The following is a 20,649-nucleotide window of genomic DNA, read 5'->3' on the forward strand; positions in this document are numbered from 1 at the left end:
TTAAACAATCTCATCCCCACCATTAATTATTATTATTATTATTATTATTAAGAATTGAGACAAAAAGTTTTTTTGTTAAGTAAGAAAAGGCCTTGCTTGTAAATGCATTCTAAAAAGCATATTTAGATATGAAAAGAAGGTTGGTCTCGTTGGATTCACTAAGCGTAAAACCTCACATCTCCCGCAAAGGATAGTGGTGTTGTTATTGAGAATGGCAGGCCCTGTTCCCACCAGGAAGGATGTCGTAAAATCCCCTAATCCTGATTGCTCCCTCTCCGATATTCTTTCAATCCCAACCCTCCATAAAATTATTGCTAATGCTATTACACCAACCTGCAATAAAACAGTCATCTCTATATTTCAACACTAATCTAAAGCGATGCAATTGAAAAATTCAAGTCTCAAGTTCGAATAAAATAATCTAAATTCAAAATAAACTTAACCTACGAGCAAAAAAAAAAAATTTATTGGCTTTCTTAGAAAATATAACCTACCTGTGGGACTAGAATCAAAAGAGTAATCAAGCGACACATCTTTTCATGGAAGACAACAAAGTTCTTGAAATATTCATGATTCTCATCAATGTATTTTGAAATCAGCTGTCATTGTGGAAATAATAGCACATATCAAATATAGCATATAATCAAACTCAACTCAACCTATTTGTATTTCTGTACCTACTTTAACAACAATAACTCCTATCCTATCATCTCTTAATAAAACAAAACTGCTGTCTAATTGGGAGAGCTATTTGTGTAGCAACTTTAAGACAAAGAAAACTGACTTCAAAGACGTAATCAGAACTAATCTACCCCTCTCCTATATGTCCTTAATAAATGAAAGGTTTAAATGCAAAATCAACCTTTAAATTATACTGTTCTTTTTTTATAAGTAGTACCTAAATTATTAATTTCATCTGCTTTTATCCTAAAACACAATACCGACCAATAAGAATGTGATTCGTCATACATTCTTATTAGACGTCGTACACTTTTAGGAAAAATAAGACAAAAAGTGAGAATTTAGGTCCGACTTTTTACCAACAAAAACTTTAGATAGCTATATGAAAAAAAGATGGCAGATTTTTCAATTCCAGAATAGGCTGATTGAGAATAAGCTGAAGTGTACATATTAGACTAAAATAGTTGGTAGGTATGTGAGATAAATGTTAAATTGCAAGTGGAACCGAGGCTAACAAGATAATGAGATATATGGGTGTTAAGAGTAGGCGTACCGAACTCCAGTCATTCTTGAAGAAAATGGTGACAATCACGGCAATTTCCAGAAAAAGAAGGGAGCAAACGCTGAAAATATACTAATTAAACCTTGGTTCAGGAAACTTACAATAGGGGCTTTCAACTTCAATTTTTTTCTATTCTAAAACCTTAAACCCAATTACTGAAAGCATGAAATGGAAACTTCACAATCCAATTATGCCAATTTTATATTTCAGTTTACCATAATTTGATTTTAACCCCATTTTGGTTAAAATGTTAATCTATTTAAATAAAAACAAACCAACCTTACATCTCATGGAGTAGGAACGTCAGCATTTTAACGGTGTAACTAATGACATGTGAAAGTGGAATGACCAATTTATAGGGACTAAACATCAATTTGCGTATAGTTGAGGGACCAAAATCATAAATTTGACTCAAGGAATAAACTGAAATCTGAGGCCAGGGCAAAGGATACAATACAAAGTATAGATGTGCTGATACAATTAGAGACAATGAAACTGAATAGTGAGCTCAAGCACACAGCAATTCCCACACCAAAACACGTATATATAAACCTGTTTTATACAAAGGCAACACACAATTTTATTCAAAGTTCACTGAAAACTGAAAAAAAGAAAGAGGTCTAATTTCACCCCAGTCCCTGCACTTTGTAAACTTTTTAAATTGAGTCCCTCTACTTTTTTGATTAAAAAATAATCGAAGTCCACATATTAGACTTGGATGTGTTATCAATTGTACTATAACTTTTAAAATCAGAGCTTTTAACATTAAAATGCCACATGAAATTTCGTTAACAATGGAATTTAATTTTTAAAGCAGAGAAGTTGAGGGACTAAAATTCAAAAATGGGAAGAAAGCAAGGACAGGTTGGGGGGGGGGGCATATTTAAACTTGCAAAAAGAAAGAAGAAAATTACCAAGGGTTGGGAATAGAAGGAAAAGAAACCAATTGAGCAACACCAATATTCCACTTCTTTTGGAGCCAAAGGGAGTAAACAATGATTGCAATCCCAAGAAAATTCATGATGAGATTCACTATTTTCATGGAGTGGTGCAAGCAACACCTGCTGCACCTTGGCATGGCAGTGGTGAATGGAGATGAATAAGCTTAATTTATGGAAAGCGCTGTGGATTTGCATTTAAATGTGAGACAAAAAAGAGAGGAATATGGTGGTGACGGCCATTTGGGTGGTTTTAGGCAAAGCTGAGCGTAGAGGTGAAGAGCATGTGTTTAAACGGGGACTGAAAAAGCATTAATATAGAAGGTTGAAAGTTAGATGGTTCTGAGTTGGTAGTCTTATAATGATTGTACACATAATGGGATTTGATCATTGAAGACAAGGAGGCAAGTATAACTGCCATTCAAACTAAAGTTGCCTCTCTGTCTCACCCAATTTGGAATTTCCCATTCTGGTTTTTTTTTTCTTAAGTTACCTAACACTTATCCAATTAGTCCCCCTGGAATAAAATTAAATGGATAAATTTAAGAAAACCAAATAATGTAAAACTTTAAAATTAACATTTATGATTTAAATAATTTTTTTTTATTTGGAGTTGGAATTATGAATAAAAAATTAAAATCAAAATTTTCAAAACATTTCAGTTTTATTCCAACTTGAATCATTTTCAATCATTTCAGATCAATAGATAGTTTAATATATTCAAGGGTAAATTATACCAATAGTCACTCAACTTTGAAGTACCTGACAAAACAGTCACTCTGGATTCAATTCGGTCTCTCAACTTTCGAAAAATAATAAAACAGTGCTTTTAACCATTTTCCGTTACAGACGTAACAGAAAAGTGACATGGCAGTTAACCGGCCACCACGATATTTCCAACTCAAAAAATATTTAAGGGTAAATGACAAAACAGTCACTCAATTTTCAATTCAGTCACTCAACTTTTAAAAAATAACAAATTGGTCCTACTAAATTTAAAAAATCGGACACCCAAAAAGAACAAATAAAACCCTTGAATGAGTTCTTCTTGTTCAGGAAGAAAGCAGAGAACCATGGCTTCCTCATTGTCATTAACCCAAAATACCATTTTCGATATCCTTTCTAGATTACCCCTTAGGTCCATGACTCAATTCAAATCTCTTTCCAATGACTGGGCTTACCTCACCTCGACCTCAACTTTCATTACCAACCATCTCCACCGCTCTTCTTCTGATCCATCTATCATACTCCTTTGCTACAATACCTAGTCCAATTTTGACTTTGGGATCTTGCTAATCACTGACCCGACCCAGAATTTCACTTGTCGACATTTGGTTGTCCCTTTGGAGGAGATGCTTCCTTCGTTCCCAAAAATCATGAGTTCAATCGATTGTTTAGTTTGTCTGGATGTTCCCCTTTGTTTTGCTTTTGATTTTGTTTTATGCAACTTGATAATGTTGACAATGGAGTTAGTGTTGTTTAGCTTAATCAACGACCCTTTTGTTTATATCATCATATCCCATGAAGATCTTGACAAATCCGAGTCGTTTTGGTTCTTGAATCGCTTGAATGTTGCTTTGGAGGATTTTCTCCTCACCAGTTTGGTTGTGGGTACTAATAGTTTGACCCAAAATTGTCTTCAATCCCATTTCAATCTAATTTTTTTAGAGTAAAGTGGCTTCAGGTAATAGAAAAAGACAATTGGATTCCAACCATGTGGCTTCTCTATTGGGGGGTTGAAAATACAAAAAAGATAGGGTGATGGTTTGGAGGTCAACGATGGTAACGCTAAAGATGATTGTGGTGGAGACGGTGACGGCGAGATTGTTAGGATGGAGAAGAAGTATAAACATATTGAGCCATTTACGCAAAAAGTAAAAATATTAGGCCATTTATGAAAAATGAAAAAAGAAGGACGAAAAAAATAGTCACTCAACATTGTATCGTCTAATGTGGCAAGTTAATTAACCACATTAGCTAATTTACTGGTCATGTCACCTGTCTCATTAGACTTGTAACGGAAAATGTTAATGAGTGACTGATTTGTTACTTTTCGATAACATTAGAAACTGATTTGTCACTTTTCGATAATGTTAGTGACTGATTTGTTATTTTTTTAAAGTTGAATGACTGAATTAAAACTTTGTCTCATCCAACATGGCAAGTTAACTAATCACGTTAGGTAATTAACTAGCTACATCACCTGTTCCATTAGGCCGGTAACAAAAATGTTAATAGGTGATTGATTTGTCACTTTTTGATAATGTTAATGACTGTTTTATTATTTTTTAAAAGTTGAATATCTAAATTGAAACCAAAATGATTTTTGTCAATTAGCTCAAAGTTGAGACTGACATAATTTACCCCATATTCAAGTGCATTCAAGTTGTTAACTCTTTTGTGATCCAATTTTCACTTGAAAGGCCTAAATCTAATAAACACATCTTCATTAAATTGATGACTATGATCCATCACATCAATATTTTGAACATAGGGCTAGCCCAAAGTTAAAGAATAACAAACAAAGCAACAGTCGCAACAAAAATTTTCTGGCAAGCCCGCAAATGCATAAATCCCCTCTCACAGTGCTCTCAAAAAGGAACCATTTATATATCTTAACGTGAGATTCTACCCATTCCAAGACAAAATGGGCATCAAAATGCCATTTAAATAAAATAAATCCTTCGCTAAAGTAGTACAAGTAATAAAACAATCAAGTAGGTCATCTATTCCAGCTTTATCCGATCCATGTCATTGATCACTCCTTCAAGCTGTTATTTAGAAAAAAAAAAGTCAAAAGGGGTTAACCAGAGTAATAAGTGCGTAATAAGTGAAATATCCATCACTTATGTTGTTCGGACTTCAACTGCATGTGTCCCACATAAATATGGGGTTATGACCACCAAATATATGAAAAAAAAATTTACAACATCTATCCGACACTCACACATAGCCCATCGCCATATGATTGGTCATGCAAGCATATAAAAGAAATACAAATATATACCATACCTTGACAATCTGTCGAAGGAAATAATCACCATATCTTTTCACTGGCATGGATTCAACAACATGAATCATGTCCTGCAGCAAAGCAAAGTGTTACTTCCAATGCCGAATAATGCAGTTATTCTTTCAAACTAACCTCCAAAGACAAAAAAATATAATCTTATCAATAACCTTCTCTAGATACAACTTCAAATTTTATATGCATTAGCTAGCCTGAGAATAATTGAGATTTGGTTTTCAAGAGATTGCTAGTAGGTGCTATCTGTATCTGGAACTAAGAAGCTCTAATATAAGGCATGGTAACTTAAACCACATTCTGTTAAAAGCTCATAGATACGTGCATAAGCTAAAAATGAAACCTACATCATCAATGTAGAAGTCCACATCAGCATTAGAGATAATCTTTCCATCAGAATCAACAGCATGAGTTTTGTGCTTGTATGTCAATAAGATGGTCCTATAAAACAAGAAACAACTTCAGTACATATACAACAAGATAAGCATACAATTGAATCAAATACAAAGAAACCAGGGGAAAAATAAATAAATGTCGACCTCAGAGTGGGCTCATCCACTTCCATGTAATTTGCAAGCTTCCAAAGAGATATAGTTGAATACACTTTAAGAAATGTCCGAACACCTGATAACAACTGCTGTTGCTTCACTTCATATAGAAACAGCTTCAACTGAAGTCTATAAGCATCCTGCATAAAATCAAATGGAAGCAGGTAAAACACATATAACGCTTACACAATATGCCTAATGATCATATTATTTCCCTTCCTCAACCATAAATAAGTATATGAACCTAAGATCTACACTATCTTTCAACACCTAATGTCACATAAGTCTTGTGTGGGGGCTGGAGCTCCATCGATATATAAGCTGGAACAGACAGACAGATTGCTCATAACCATCTACTAAAATATACTGAACCAACATCAACTCTGCATCAACATCAATCTTGAATCTAGCAAGAAATAATTGCAGCTTTATTCAGCCTAAGGCAAGCTCTTTAAACCGTGGGGAAGGGAAGCAGTAGGAGTAGCACATATCACTCTTCCTTCCATACCAACATTTGGGTGCAGATTTTCAGTTCAATGGATTAATTCCCAACATGTGGCCATTGTTCATAAGGCAAGTATGAGCAATAAAAGAAATACGAATAAGCCTAACTACAGAAAGTTAGAAACATACTTGGACTACGGATGTAAATAATGAATGGAACAATCATATATTATCTGTTTAATCTACTTCCACCAAAATCATTCTAAAATTGCATAGAACAATAAACCCATTTACCTGGTTGTAATTTACAAGGGGCTCCTCAAAGCTTGGAGCTGAAGGTGTAATGAACTTGGGACATGCATATGAGAAGAGCTCATCATAGATGACAAAAGCTTCATCATCATATCTTTGCATCCTAGCCATCTTTTCACCATATTTCTCTCGCAGCTGAGAGTTCACAGTCTCATCAACAAGTTTCACTTGGGGACAAAGTGAAAGACAAATCGCCAGCAAGGCATACATCTGTTCATTCTTTTTCAATATTTGTTCATACTGTGGAGATTTCTGATGATATTGCTTTGTCTTGTAAATATACAGGAGCATCTTATTGAATTCACGAATAGCCTCCACATACCTTTAATTAAAAACAATATTATATTATTATCAAGCTCAGCCGGAAATGGGGAAAGAATTAAAAACAGAATAGAACTTTAGTAAATACATTAAAAAAGGCTAACTTATTACATGGTAAAGTAACAAATAAAAACATACCTCCGCAACATAAGATTGGCAAAACCATAATGATATATGGTTGCGATATGACTTCCTATAACACTGGTGTAAACACCTTGTTGACTGATGTCAATAGGAAGCAAGCACTTCAACCCGGTCTGGTAATCACCCAAAAGACAATGAACTCGCAACAAACCCACCATACTGAAGTACCCCAACACCTTCAACACATTGCTTCCACCACTGTAATCATATCCATCAGTAGCAGTAAATTGCTCAAGACCCTCCTTCTCCTGCTCCAATATCTGAATAATATTTGACTTCTCCACAAATGCTTGCAAGTAATTAAGCACCCCATACACATTCCATGCCTACAAAGAGAAGTAACTTCAGATAGCAATTACAACTACTTGAAATTACATTCTGCTTTAAGTAGCTATCACTGAATCAGCAGGAATTGCATTACCTGATCATATTGACGGAGAAGAGCGATTTCTTGCTCGGTTTTATTCTTCATTTTAGCTCTGTATTGACAAAAACTCTGGAATTGGTACACAAACTCATCCACCATGTCCCACAACCATTGATTAGGTAACTGCATGTTAACTACCCTATGCAACACAACCTGAACCAAAACCAAACCAATAAAATCTAGGATGAGCAAAATCTATCCAAACTAACTAACTTAACTGATAGCCTCAAGTCAAGTCAGTTATAATTCAATTATGTCAGCCATTAAATAGGTTAAGTCGATCAGTAATCAATTATTGACTTTGGTAACTAAATAGACCCCTTAGTCAACTAATATATATTATTTTAATTTTCTAAATATGTATAATTTATAATAAACATATCATATATAAAATTTTAACCAAAGCCCCCAACTGATTCCGTATTTCATTTCTCATGCTTAGAAGAAAACAAGAGAAAAAGGAAAAAAAATAAATTTTTAGTTTAACCGACTGAAACGATCCAAGTTAAGACAATACACTCGATGGGCTTCTTGATTATGAGATTGATCAATAAGGATAAGTCAATCGGTTAGTCGAATAAAGTATCAAATTCATCAGTTAAGTTGATTTTCTACAACTGAACCTGTCAATTGCACTTCCATAATCAAATTAATCGGCGTCACAAAATCACAGATACTGATACATAGTTTAATCGACCGAACGACCGAAGTTAAGGCAGTATAATCTATGAGTCAGTTGATTAGGAGATTGATCAGTTAATTCGATCGGTTAGTTGATTAAGGTATGAAATTGATCAGTTAAGTCGAATTTCGATTTTTTAACCGAACCACTCAGTTGCTCTTCGAATTCCATAATCAATTAATCGGCGTCACCAAATCACAGATATTCATACACAATTTATAAGTAATTACCTGAAAGAGGCTACAATAATTATCCCAAGAATCGATCCTCTGCTTAAGAGTGGGAGAAAGGCGAGCATAGAGATGGCGGAACCACATCTCACGGTAAAGGAGGCAAAAGACTTGGTCGTTGTCGACGTAATGAGAAACGGCGTCAACGGAGGGCCAAGGAGTGTCTTTGAAGAGGCGGTCGGAGAGGGTTTGGAATGAGATCTCGTACATTTGGTGAATCTCGTACACATTTTTCTCGCGAATGTGACGGTACAAGTGGACGACAAACGACCTAACGGAGTCGGGAACGAAGTTCGGGTCGTAGCCAAGGTCTTGGTGGCGGCCTTCGTCGTAGGTGGCGGGAGCCTCCTCGTAATCATAGGTGGTTGCCATTGCTGAAGTCGAGTACCACGATGAAGGAACTCGAGAGCATGGACCGTCGACTGTGAAACGAGAGTGGGGGAGAAATTAGGGTTTAGTGAAGAAAGAACATTATAAAAGTTGTTGGGCTCAATTTGTGGCCCATTCCCATGATTTAAATCTAATCAAACCCACCAATTCTAATGAAATATGAGAAATTAAATGCAAAAAAAGAATTTATATATTTTAATATAAACATATACAGTATCAAGTTGATTAAGATGAGCAATTTGATACCAATAATTTATATCTAATCATTTACCAATTTAACCCCTTTCAAAATTCAATTTGTATAAACTTTTACTTGCCCAAAAGACAAATTATTAAAAGAAAATATAATTTTACATTTATTTTCCTATTTTTAGTTGATTGCACAAAACATTCTAAAATTATATCAAAATAGTAATACCTCATAATTGATACTATATTAATCATAACAACATAGCTCAAACTTTTCATATTTATTTTAAGTACCCATATCCAACACTCATGTCTAACACATGAATGTGGAGACCAGATCTCCAAAAATCCTCCAAATACATGAACAAAATTCAATCATGAGTCGAATAATATAAAAATCACACTTAGGATGATGAAAGGCACAATCAGGTGAATAACTTTGAGTGATTTCTTTTTTCTTTCAATTACTGAATTTTGAAGTTTTGAGGACCTAGTCCGGCAAGTAAACAAGCTATACAAGAAAGACTAGTTAAAACGCTCTTTCATGGCTAGGGCTCAAAACACAAAAGGACAACAGCTCACCCTTGCTGGTGAACTTTTCACAAGCTATCAAAGTCGGTTACTGTGCCCGACAACCGGACATCATGATTGTTGCTACAGTTAAAAGCTGTTCTGCTCATGAGCTATTGGTATTTGGTTCAATGGCTCTTAAGCTTGAGCTTCCACACTCCAAAATTTCCCCAAAAAAGTGTGAACACTGGAGACTAGATACATGAATCACACTCTCTGCCTGTTAGAACTTGTACGTGTTACGTGAGGCACTTCGTGATAACTCTCAGGTTCATCTTCTTCATCAGATGATAGAAGGGATGATCCCATCCACGCTTTGAAGCCTTCATTAACACGCCTTTCCACATCTGGGGTGACTTCCAAGGGGTTAGCCTCCAACATTTCTAAACCAAGGGTTCGACTACCAAATTCTCCTTCATCAAGAATTATGGCTGCTCTCCTTCTTAGGAAGATGGCAGTTCCTCCATATAGAATCACCAGCCCCCATGAAGCAATCTCGTAGCACCAAAACAGGGGCAAAGAGCAGCTACTTCCTAATGTGAGGAGGCTTGAGCCCAAGAACAAAGCAAGAAGACCAAAAATGAGAGCAAAAACCGCATTCAAAATAGACAAGCAGCGAACTCCACCTGTAGATTGGAATAAAGTTACTATGGCATCTCAACATTTATGTTGCTCAGACTCTTCATTTTTCTTGAAATACTCGTGTCTGACACTCATATCCAACACACGAATATGGAGATATGACTTCCAAAGATCCTCCAAATACAAGGAATAACTTTTAAAACTAACCATATCTGATCTATGAAATCTATACATCCATATATGGGAAAAAAAGAGGCAAAATAGTAGTTATATGGAAGCAAGAAAATATTAGCAGTTAGGTGACCTCGAAGAAAACCTAGCATATGGATAAGTACTCAAGCTGCTAATTCTGTTCATAGCTTAATAGGACCAATGTTTCAATTTATACTTGCGAAAGGATGAACCCAAGAAAGAAGATGCTAACTAGAAACAAATTCAAATTCAATTCCCGTTTTGATTCGTAATACAACACAGTTCACAAACTAGAACTTGCCTGACAAGTGACAACTTATACTTCATCACGCGGTAAAGAAGTTTGCTTTAAATCTCCAATTTGCAAGCAGTGAGAAAACAGTTATTCTCAAGTCAATAAATGAGAAATAGAGCATACCTCTTTTTGAAGCACAGTAATTATTTTCAACCACCTTTAAACATCCATGCCTAGTTGGAGCAGAATAAGCAACAACAATTCCTAAATCATCAGTAAAACCATTAGGGACTGAAACAAGAGAAAGCGAAGTCATATAAAGACTGCACGCCAGCAAGCCAGGATAATTACTTTATGGAAAAATGACAAGAAATTAAACACATATAGAAGAAAATTCAAAGACCCAAGATCAAAGCAATTCTCACAAAATCTAGCACTAGGCAAACCAGGCATATAACATCAAGCAAAAGGAAACCATAGCCATTAATGAAGCAAACATAATAATCAAAATAACATACATGAAAAACACAATTCTAAAATCAGGTTCCAACATTCTCAGGCCAGTTTTAACCCAATGTTACTAAGAACGCAGATTAGTTTAGGACAACGAAAATTAGAACGCAAATCACTATTTATGAAACATAGTTCGATACAGGTAGTCTTTTTCGGTTTAGTAGAAACAAAATACAAATGTTTTCTGAAACTTATAAACATAGTTTTTGAGTTAATATAAATTCATAATTCTAAATAAATAATTCTGAAGTTAGTGAATTGCTTGTTTTATTCAATAACTTTATAATAAACTATATGCTAATGATATCATTAGCCTTACTAAATTGGACCGCTAGCATTCCCTGATTAGGATCATGCATACTAATTCAAAAATGGATAGGAAGATAGCGATTTCTAGAAATAAAGTTTTAACTAGGATATTCATCTCCTACTAAATTTTCCAATTCACAATGTATAACTAAAGGAAAGATAATCTTTAAATTTCTTTGCCATGATACTCATCTCCTATTAAAATTTCCAGTCAAAATTTTCTGATACTGAAAATAATAAACAATAAGAGAACTTTATAGCCTCTCTAATTCAAGATTCAATGCCAATCTTCAACTTTCTATTATTATTATTTTTAACAATCTCATTATAAGTTCTGATTACACCTGTTCTTTTTGACACAATACTTAAAACTACTCATAACCCTTCTCTAACTCTTCTCTAACTGATAAATAATAAGATAATATGCTTCAGTGCACTCAAACCCTTTTTACACAATGCTTAGAACTACTCATTCTCCCTCCCCAACCGATAAATAGTAAGATAACACGCTTCAGCACACTCAAACCCTTTTATACAAAATGCTTCAAACTACTCGTTACCCCTCCCCAACCGATAAATAGTAACATAATATGCTTCAGCCCACTCGAACACTCGGATTACTATATTGGCAACAATATCCAATGTACATGCCAATTGAGCTAAAACTCAATCGACCAAAAGTTTACTTTTTAGAACATGCAATTATTGTGTACCCTTCATTCATTTCTAAATAAGATCTCGAAAGAAAATTTAATACTCGCTAAATAATTTTCTCTTAACGGAAATCAAAGAGTAAATGAACCGAATTCATACTGACCTGCCACCAGATACGCAGCTGAAGCCAAAAAAATGATCATAGATGGAATGAACACAACCATCCAATAGTAGTCTACGGTTTCTTGATCAGTCAAATAAAATGCTCCGGGAAACAGATCTGGATCGCCGACACCTCCACCTTTAGGATTCAACGGCAAAGGCTGCAGTCTCCGGTCATCGCAAAACGGTCGCTTCAAATCATCTCCCGGAAACACAATCTTCAAGCTTATAATCATGCAAACGAAGATCGCAACACAAATGATCACTATGGAACCGATTAAGATCGGCCTTTGTAGCTTCGTCCAAGCTTTATCTTCCTCCCGTAGGCTCTCGTACTCGTGCTTCGGCATAAACGCTTGCCGTAGCGCGTCGCCTAGAATCGCCATTGGAAGCTTTAAAAACCCCTACCTCAGATTAAAATTCTAAATTACCCTCTCTAAGTATTTTCTTCAAAAATGTGAAAAACGAAAAAAAGGGAAATATCAAACCCTGATTGCGGTACTTAGAAAATTAAGAAATAAACTTTTTTTTGTTTTGAAAGGATGGAGAACGAATTGATTGGAATTAATTTTAACTAGGGTTTATAAATTTGGGTTCTTTAATCGGAGATGGAGAGGCGGTTGGCGGTGCGGCGTTGTTTTCAGTTATGGATCGGCAATTTTACGCCGTCTTTTTCTGGGATTAGACGCGATTTCCCAGCGCGGTGGACAGGTACGGTTCACAACAGTACGATTCGTGAAGTTTATGTAATTAAGATGTTCCAGTATTTTTTTTTCAAAAAAAAAAAAATCCAGTATTTTTATGGCATAATTTAAAAAATAATAATTTAGTCTTACATTTAATTTTTCTGTCTTTTAACTTTTAAAGTTATATTTTTTATCACTTCATTTTAAAATTGATAAAAATCTTAATTTTGTTAATGTGAAAGGTAAGCATTAATTAACTTTTATAATTTTATATATTTTAATAATTTTAATGATTTTAATTTTAAAAATTAATCAAATACTTACATATCATTTATGTGGCAATTTACATGTATGACACATTAATAAAGTTAAAAGATAGTAACTTTTTATCCATTTCGAATAATTTGATAAAATACACAAGTTTAAGGGTTAAAAAATTAAAAAATAAATAAATTGTTGAAATGACTTTTTTTATAAAATTGAAAGACCAAAAAAATCATTATATCTATTAGTATTGGAATTTTATTAATCACATAATTTTTAGTTCTTTAAAATTAATTAATTTATTATTTGCTTAAAGTTTAAATCGAGTTTATTTCTTTTGATATAATTCAAGGTAAATTACATCAAATGTTATTAAACTATTGTTCCGTTTTTTTAGTCACCCAACTATCAATTCTTTTAATTTGGTCATTTAACTATTGCAATTTTCTTTTTAATCACTCAACTATCAGTTCTTTTAATTTGGTCACCCAACTATTGCTCTTTTTCTTTTTTGTCACCTAACTATCATTTTTTTTAATTTGATCACCCATCTAATCAAGATTGTTTTTTTTCCATTTCCATTAAAGTGTCGTTAATGTTTAATGGAAGTATAACGTGACAGATAAAATTTGATATAATAATAAATTTAATCTTCAAATTTTACATATTATATCGATTTAGTCATAATTTTAAAAAATTAACCCTAAAATTTTACAAATAATTTTGATTTAATCATCAAAATTTTCCCTTCCCGACTGCAACTACCATTAGTGCCTCCACCTCTTCCACCTTTCTCAAAAAAAAAAAAAACATTTCCCTTATATCTTTTTAAAAGGTTGTCTAGTTCTTTATATCTAATTTATTTCGTTTCTGGTTCGTCATGCCTTTAACATCCTTAGTGTATGTCGTGTCTTCTTGTTTAGACTCGGGATTGTTAAGATATATTATAAGGCTATGTTGACTATCAAAAACTTTAACGAACTGTTTCATTTTCTTCTCCGGACTCGAATCTGAACCTGTTTCTTCTTCATGTAATAAACCCTTGATTGCTTCATGCATAGGTTGGTCTTTCATCACACTTCTCTAGTATTCCCCCAGTTCTTTTCTTGCATGGTTGAGATTCGTAAACTGTCCAAAAAATAACATAATTAATAAACGGAGAAAAAAATTAAAAAAATTATTTTTAATGAATATTTTGATTGAAAATATAACTAAACCAGGAGAAGAAAGTAGAAAATGAGAGTAGCAATGAAAGTCTTCATTAACTTTTTTGGTAGATTAATGGAAAACAAGATTGGATTTTTTTTTTTGGCTATTTTGATTGAAAAGGGTTTGATCCAAATTCAAAAACTCCCTTCCACCAACCAAGTCTTTTGAAGTACTAGTTATCAAACACTCTAAGGGAACGATGGTAAAAGAAAAAAAAGGGTAAATTACACTGAAAGTCATCGTAAAATAGCATTATTTCTATTTTGGTCACTCTAAAATTACTTTTGTCAATTTAGTCATTATCGTTAGAAAAATTGACCAATTTGGTCACTTAGCCGTTAAACCCTTAATGGATTGGTGATTGAACCTGCAAAAAAAGAGAAAAATTTCTTCTAGTCCCTTTAAAAATTACAAAATTTCAATTAATAGTATTTCTATACTGGTGAAGTTTTAATTTTTTATGCTTATATCAAGGAAAAGACAACAATTTACCATAGTTCCACCCTCTATGACATTGTCACCGTATTCGCTCCATTGTCTTTCAATTGAACAAGAAAAAATCTGTTATGGTTCCCACCCTAAAAAACATCATCATTTGTTCAATACCTTTCTCTCCCTTTGATAGGTGCTAAAAGTAACATGTTTTAATCCCATTCTTAATGCGTTTTTGGGCGATTATTCAATGTAAATTGTGAATTTTATGCTCCTAATCTTTTAAATTCATGTTTTTATACATAGGAGAGCATTTGGGAACAAAATGAGTGAAAAACAAGAGAAAACCAAAAAAAAAAAACATATACACACACACACCTAGAAATTAAATGGCCTATTTTCGGGTCGACCTGACACGATCCAAAAGCTTATTTTACTATTAAAAATATAGTTTAGTTGCTATTTTATATATTTTTATAATTAAATTCAAATTTTCAAAAAAATATTATTTAAATTGAATTTGGGTTGGGCTAGCATAAGATGCAAAAATATTTGTCCAAATCTGACCCAAGTCGGGCCAAACAGGCTACTCGACCTTTGGATAGGTGTACTTTATTGTCAGAAGCCTGAATTTGAAAGATTGTGGGCCATTATTGGAAAAGTTTTGGCAAGAGTGGATGGGTGGGCAATAAAGGTTTTATTCTATGCAGGAAGAGCTCAATTGATTTAGTCTACTCTTTTCCATATTCAAGAATGATTGAGCTCAACATTTCATCTTGCCAAAGGCTCTAAAATAAAAAGTGAATCAAATATGTATGAGGCTTCTTTGGAAGGGGAAAATGAAACAGTTAAAGGGGAAATGATAAGTTGTTTCAAGTAAAGAGATGGTTAATTAGTTGGAATAAAGCTTGTGTAATGAAACAATTGTGGGCAATTGTGGTGCAAATAGGTTCTTTGTAGATTGTCTAGATGAATGCCTATATTTTTATAGGAAGGTTTATTTTACAACTACCTATTTCTCAAGCTAATAGTTCGAGTCAAAAGAATTTGCTAGGCTTACGGTTTGTTGCTAATAAATTGTTTCAAGTAAAGAGATGGTTAGTGCAATGGAAGAAATCTTTAGTGAGTAAGGTTTGGCAAAGAGATAAGGCCAAAGGCGGAAAAGGTTAAATGGTGTTGACTTATTTGGTGTCTATTTATGTGCCAAAAAAATCTTGTATTTCTTGTATGACTTTGCTTAATAAGTTACCTACAAAAGATAGATTAAAGGTGTGGGGGGATTGAAGTTGACAAAAAATGTCATTTTTGGATAGCTTATAGAAATAAGAGATCATTTGTTTTTGGAGTGCTCTTTTGCTAAACGGTTTTGGAGAGAGGTATTGCAACTATGTATGTTGTATAGATCTCAATTTCTTAGTTGCAGGAACAATGTTGGTTAATTGTAAAATTGAAAGGAATATCTTTAATCAAAGTTCTTAGATTGGCTTCGAATGATCATATCTATTAGATATGGAAGGAAAGGAATAACAAATTGTTTGGTGTAAGGAAACAACAAATATGGATTTGTTGAGACAAATAAAGGCTCGAATCCGAAATATTACATTGGCCACCAAAGTGGCCTGATAAGCTATTGGGGTTTTTAAAGCAGTCATATTAAAACATTTGTTTAGAAGAAAATTTAATTAATTTCCAATTCATTCAATACTCAAAATTTGTTTATAGTCTAGCAGTGGAAAAGTGATATTTGTTTAGTTTTAATAAAATCTATATTTCATGCATAATGAATTAAAATTTATATTTCAACATTTAAAAAACAAATTAAATTTCATGTATGCCATATAAAATCAAAACCTAAATCCCAAGTCACAATTTAATAATAAAACAATACAATCTCTGAATAATAGAAAATGTGGATAACAAACCTAAATCACTTTAAATAACAAAACATTCCAAGTTGAGACCCTTCGAATGCCATGTCCACGTCCTAATCTGGTGGGTTATCTATAGTGATGAAAATAAAAGGGGGTGAGCTATGAAGCTATAACAACCCAAATTCTCGAGTCAACCTTCGAGCGTTGACCCTAGTTGGCAGTGAACTCAATAAGGTGATAGTGAAGAACAGGTACCTACTTCCTAGGATTAATGACCTGTTTAACCAGTTGAGAGGTGCTTGCATGTTTTCTAAGATTGATTTAAGAGTACCATCAGTTGAAAGTTAAGGAGGGGGATATCCTTAAGACAACTTTTAGAACTAGATATGGCCATTATAAGTTCTTGGTGATGCTGTTTGGGCTCACAAATACTCCTGCAACCTTCATAGATTTGATGAATCGTATCTTCTAGCCCTACTTTGATCAGTTTGTGGTGGTCTTCATTGATGATATATTGGGGTATTCGCGATCTAAGGATAAGTATGATCACCATCTTCAAGTTGTGCTTCAGACCTTTCGAGAGAGACGACTTTTTGCCAAATTTAGTAAGTGTGAATTTTGGATTTCTAAGGTAACCTTTTTGGGTTACATTGTGGCGACGAATGGTATCCGAGTGGATCCAAAGAAGATTCAAGCAGTGGTGGATTGGAAGCCACCGCATAATGTTTCTGAAGTTTGTAGTTTTCTAGGCCTCGCCAGATATTATCGATGGTTTGTTAAAAGTTTTTCAATGATTGCTGCTCTGTTGACCAAGTTGCTACAGAAGGGAGTTCCATTTGAATGGAATGAGAAGCGCCAACAGAGTTTTGATCAGCTTAAGGTAATTTTGACAGAGGCACCAATTTTAACCCAGCCGGAGTTAGGCAAGGACTATGTAATGTTTAGTAATGCCTCCTTGAATGGACTTGGCTGCATTTTCATGCAGGAATGTAAGGTAGTTACTTATGTATCTAGGTAGCTTATGTCGTATGAGCGTAAGTATCATACCCATGATTTGAAGTTAGCAGCAATGGTTTTTGCATTGAAGATTTGGAGACACTATCTCTTTGGGGAGAAGTGTTATATCTATACCAACCACAAGAGTCTTAAGTATTTACTCACCCAGAAGGGAGTGAATTTGAGGCAACGTAGATGGATCAAGCTGCTTAAGGACTCTGATTGCATCATTGACTACCATCCGGGTAAAGCTAATGTGGTAGCGAATGCATTAAGTCATAAACCAGTGGCAGTGTTGTAAGCGATGTTTACGAGTTTGAGCTTGTCAGAGCACGGTGGTTTATTAGTTGAGCTTCAGGTTGAACCGATGTTGGTGCGAGAGGTAAAAGAAGAGCAAAATCTGATGATAGTTTGGTCACCAGAGCAGATAGGGTGAGGCGAAGAGAAGCATCAGGCTTTGAATTGCAAGATGGCGATGTATTGTATTTCAGAAGGCAACTTTGTGTTCCAGTAGGAGCTGAGGGATAAGATCCTTTGTGAGGCACATAGTAGTCCATTTACCATGCACCCAGGTAGTAACAAGATGTATCAGGAGCTTCGTTCATTTTATTGGTAGCTAAGGATGAAGACAAATGTGTTAGAGTTTATGACTCGATACTTAGCTTGTCAGCAGGTGAATGTAGAGCATCAAGTTCCTTCAGGTCTTCTTCAGCCTATCCAGATTCCACAGTGGAAATGAGATAGAGTCGCTATGGATTTTGTGACGGGGTTACCTGTGTTTCGGTGCAGACATGACGCAATTTGGGTAATTGTGGACAAATTGATGAAGACTGCTCATTTTCTACTAGTATGCATGGACTTCACTCTCGAGAAGTTGGCCAGATTGTATATTGGTGAGATAGTGAGGCTTCACAAGGTGCTGACTTTGATTATTTCAGACAGATCTACAATTCACTTTGAGATTTTGGAGAGCCCTTCATGAGGCGTTAAGTACTCGCCTGCACTTCAGTACAACTTTTCATTCGTAGACTGATAGTCAGTCAAAGCTAGTCATTCAGATTCTTAAGGATATCCTTTGTTGTTGTATCATTGGGTTTGAAAAAAGTTGGGAGGAGCACCTTCCCTTGGTCGAGTTCACATACAAAAATAGTTATCAGTCTAGCATTCAGATAGCTCCTTGTGAAGCATTATATGGTCACAAGTGCAAGACTCCATTATGTTGGACAGAACTTAATGAGAGGAATATTGTTGGTCTGGAGTTGATCAGGGAGACTGAGGATAAGGTTCGGATGATCCAAGACAATCTGAAAGTAGCTTTCGATCGTCAAAAGTCATATGCAGATTTAAAGTGCAAGGAGATAGAGTTTGCGGTGGGAGACAAGTCTTCCTTAAGGTTTCACCTTGGAAGAAAGTTCAGACTTTTCATATGAAGAAAAGCCGATTCAGATTTTGGTCCAAGATATCAAAAAGCTTAGGAACAAGAAGATCCCTTTAGTGAAGGTCTTGTGGAGGAATCATGGAGCTGAGAAGGCGACATGGGAGCTAGAGGAGTCTATGAAATTACAATATTTGCACCTTTTTTTATTCAGTTAAATTTTAAGGACGAAATTTCTTTTAAAGAGGGGAGAGTTGTAACGGCCCAAATTCTCGAGCCAATGTTCGAGCGTTGACCTGGGTTGGCGATAGATAAATTTATAATGACTAAATCGTAAAAATGGTAAAAGTTAAATTACTATATTTTTTATTATTTAATGACTTATAGAACAATTACAATAAGGTCCAAAATGGAAAAAAAAATACCATTTTGGAATATAGGGGATGGTTGGTGCAAGATTTGTTACAAATAACATTAAAATTTTAATATTAAAATAGTGTAATAATGGTTTATAACATAAAAAAATAAAAGAAACAAAGCCACATTTCTTTTCATCTCCACGAAACACCCAAAGAAAACCAAGCATCCATTTTCTTTGCTTCAAAGCATTCGACCCTTTTGCAAGGTAAGATAATTTATACCTGTTTTTCGTAAATTTTATATTTTTGTAATGGCAGAAGCTCAATATAGCTAATCCGAGTGTTATTTCTCAAAACTATTTAAGTTTCAAAATGTTGTCATTGATGAATGCTTGAAGTTTTTGATGTTATTTGGTTAGATTTGAAGCTTAGATATGAAAAAAGACAAGCTTGTAAAGTGAAAATTGTTGATTTTGAACATAGGGACTAAGTTGTAAATATTTCAAAATTGGTACAAAATTTCTTTAATAATAGATAATATAGGGCTATATAAGGGTTTAATTGAGATCTATTTTGAAATTGTGTTTCAAATTTGAAAGTTATAGCAATTTTGGTTATAAAGACTAAATTGAATAAAATGCGAAATTTTAGGAACTTTTGTAAAATGATAAATTGACTGATAAATGGAATATGATGAATTGAAATTTTAGATATTTAATAAATTAATATTTGACTACGACTGATTGAACAATATTAGTATGAATTTGATCGGTTATTGAAAATTAAAGGATTAAATTGAATAATTTACAAAGTATTTATGATCTTGTAATTGAATTTAATTCGGATAGATCACATTATATTATTATTGAATTATTATTCGTAGCTAAAAACGACTCAGAATCATCGAAAGGAAAAGGAAAAGCAAAAGTCGACAACGAATGACGTGAACTTTCAATTTGTATTTCTATGACTCGAAACTAATTTAGTTACTGTTTATTCATGATTTAATGTATTGTACAATATTGATGTAAGCAAATAATAATTATTGAGTGAAATGGTATAGTTTGAAATTGATTATCGAAATAGGGTTAAATGAGAAAAGAATATAAAGTTGTATAATTTAATTGTTATATAAAATGGGATACGAATCTCAATAGTGTATAATAGAACATGTACTTGGTTGAGTCCTTCGTATTTTTCTATGTTTGGAATGTTTACATAAGTGAACTGATAAAAGGTTGAATATTAAGATTTAGAAAAAACTAGGTAGGAATAAGTAAATTTAAATGATTTGCACTAATGGTTAGTAATGATAATGATATGGGGTTGTTGTATGTGATTGATATG

The 20,649-nt window shown here is 33.9% G+C and overlaps 3 protein-coding genes across 5 annotated transcripts; all 3 read right to left on the reverse strand.

The window, feature by feature from the left end:
* On the reverse strand, positions 1 to 2,510 carry LOC105774339 (tetraspanin-19). Of its 3 annotated transcripts, XM_012596805.2 has the most exons (5): positions 2,158 to 2,506; positions 1,696 to 1,795; positions 1,235 to 1,315; positions 495 to 599; positions 1 to 333 (listed from the first exon to the last, which is right to left on the reverse strand). In XM_012596805.2, the coding sequence occupies exons 1-5, from the start codon at positions 2,319 to 2,321 to the stop codon at positions 76 to 78; spliced, it is 708 nt and encodes a 235-aa protein (XP_012452259.1). In that variant the 5' UTR covers positions 2,322 to 2,506; the 3' UTR covers positions 1 to 75. The 3 variants fall into 3 exon arrangements, with proteins under 3 accessions (XP_012452259.1, XP_012452260.1, XP_052487890.1); XM_012596806.2 differs by lacking the exon at positions 495 to 599 and having other exon boundaries at positions 2,158 to 2,510; XM_052631930.1 differs by lacking the exon at positions 1,696 to 1,795 and having other exon boundaries at positions 1,235 to 1,304.
* A 2,103-nt stretch (positions 2,511 to 4,613) lies between these two features.
* On the reverse strand, positions 4,614 to 8,769 carry LOC105773462 (uncharacterized). The gene is made up of 8 exons (XM_012595404.2): positions 8,315 to 8,769; positions 7,397 to 7,555; positions 6,970 to 7,301; positions 6,493 to 6,832; positions 5,746 to 5,894; positions 5,554 to 5,647; positions 5,194 to 5,265; positions 4,614 to 4,952 (listed from the first exon to the last, which is right to left on the reverse strand). Exons 1-8 carry the CDS (start codon positions 8,684 to 8,686, stop codon positions 4,908 to 4,910), a joined length of 1,563 nt encoding a protein of 520 aa, XP_012450858.1. The 5' UTR covers positions 8,687 to 8,769; the 3' UTR covers positions 4,614 to 4,907.
* Positions 8,770 to 9,323: 554 nt separating this feature from the next.
* On the reverse strand, positions 9,324 to 12,844 carry LOC105774135 (uncharacterized). Its single transcript, XM_012596507.2, has 3 exons — positions 12,112 to 12,844; positions 10,656 to 10,736; positions 9,324 to 10,089 (listed from the first exon to the last, which is right to left on the reverse strand). The coding sequence occupies exons 1-3, from the start codon at positions 12,494 to 12,496 to the stop codon at positions 9,671 to 9,673; spliced, it is 885 nt and encodes a 294-aa protein (XP_012451961.1). The 5' UTR covers positions 12,497 to 12,844; the 3' UTR covers positions 9,324 to 9,670.
* Positions 12,845 to 20,649: the final 7,805 nt, after the last annotated feature.

The sequence above is a fragment of the Gossypium raimondii genome, chromosome 6 (assembly GCF_025698545.1).
Source record: "Gossypium raimondii isolate GPD5lz chromosome 6, ASM2569854v1, whole genome shotgun sequence".
Lineage (NCBI taxonomy): Eukaryota > Viridiplantae > Streptophyta > Magnoliopsida > Malvales > Malvaceae > Gossypium > Gossypium raimondii.

Excerpts from the sequence above, each read along its gene's own strand:
- LOC105774135 (XM_012596507.2), bottom strand. The coding sequence starts at position 12,496 with ATGGCGATTCTAGGCGACGCGCTACGGCAAGCGTTTATGCCGAAGCAC. Across the intron at positions 10,737-12,111 it reads AGCTGCGTATCTGGTGGCAG|GAATTGTTGTTGCTTATTCT; the intron begins GTCAGTATGAAT and ends CTGATGATTTAG. Across the intron at positions 10,090-10,655 it reads TTACTGTGCTTCAAAAAGAG|GTGGAGTTCGCTGCTTGTCT; the intron begins GTATGCTCTATT and ends TCCAATCTACAG.
- LOC105773462 (XM_012595404.2), bottom strand. The coding sequence starts at position 8,686 with ATGGCAACCACCTATGATTACGAGGAGGCTCCCGCCACCTACGACGAA. Across the intron at positions 7,302-7,396 it reads TTCTCCGTCAATATGATCAG|GCATGGAATGTGTATGGGGT; the intron begins GTAATGCAATTC and ends TTCTCTTTGTAG. Across the intron at positions 5,895-6,492 it reads CCCTTGTAAATTACAACCAG|GATGCTTATAGACTTCAGTT; the intron begins GTAAATGGGTTT and ends GATTTTATGCAG.
- LOC105774339 (XM_012596805.2), bottom strand. The coding sequence starts at position 2,321 with ATGCCAAGGTGCAGCAGGTGTTGCTTGCACCACTCCATGAAAATAGTG. Across the intron at positions 1,796-2,157 it reads CCTTCTATTCCCAACCCTTG|GTTTATATATACGTGTTTTG; the intron begins GTAATTTTCTTC and ends TGTATAAAACAG. Across the intron at positions 600-1,234 it reads TCAAGAATGACTGGAGTTCG|CTGATTTCAAAATACATTGA; the intron begins GTACGCCTACTC and ends CCACAATGACAG.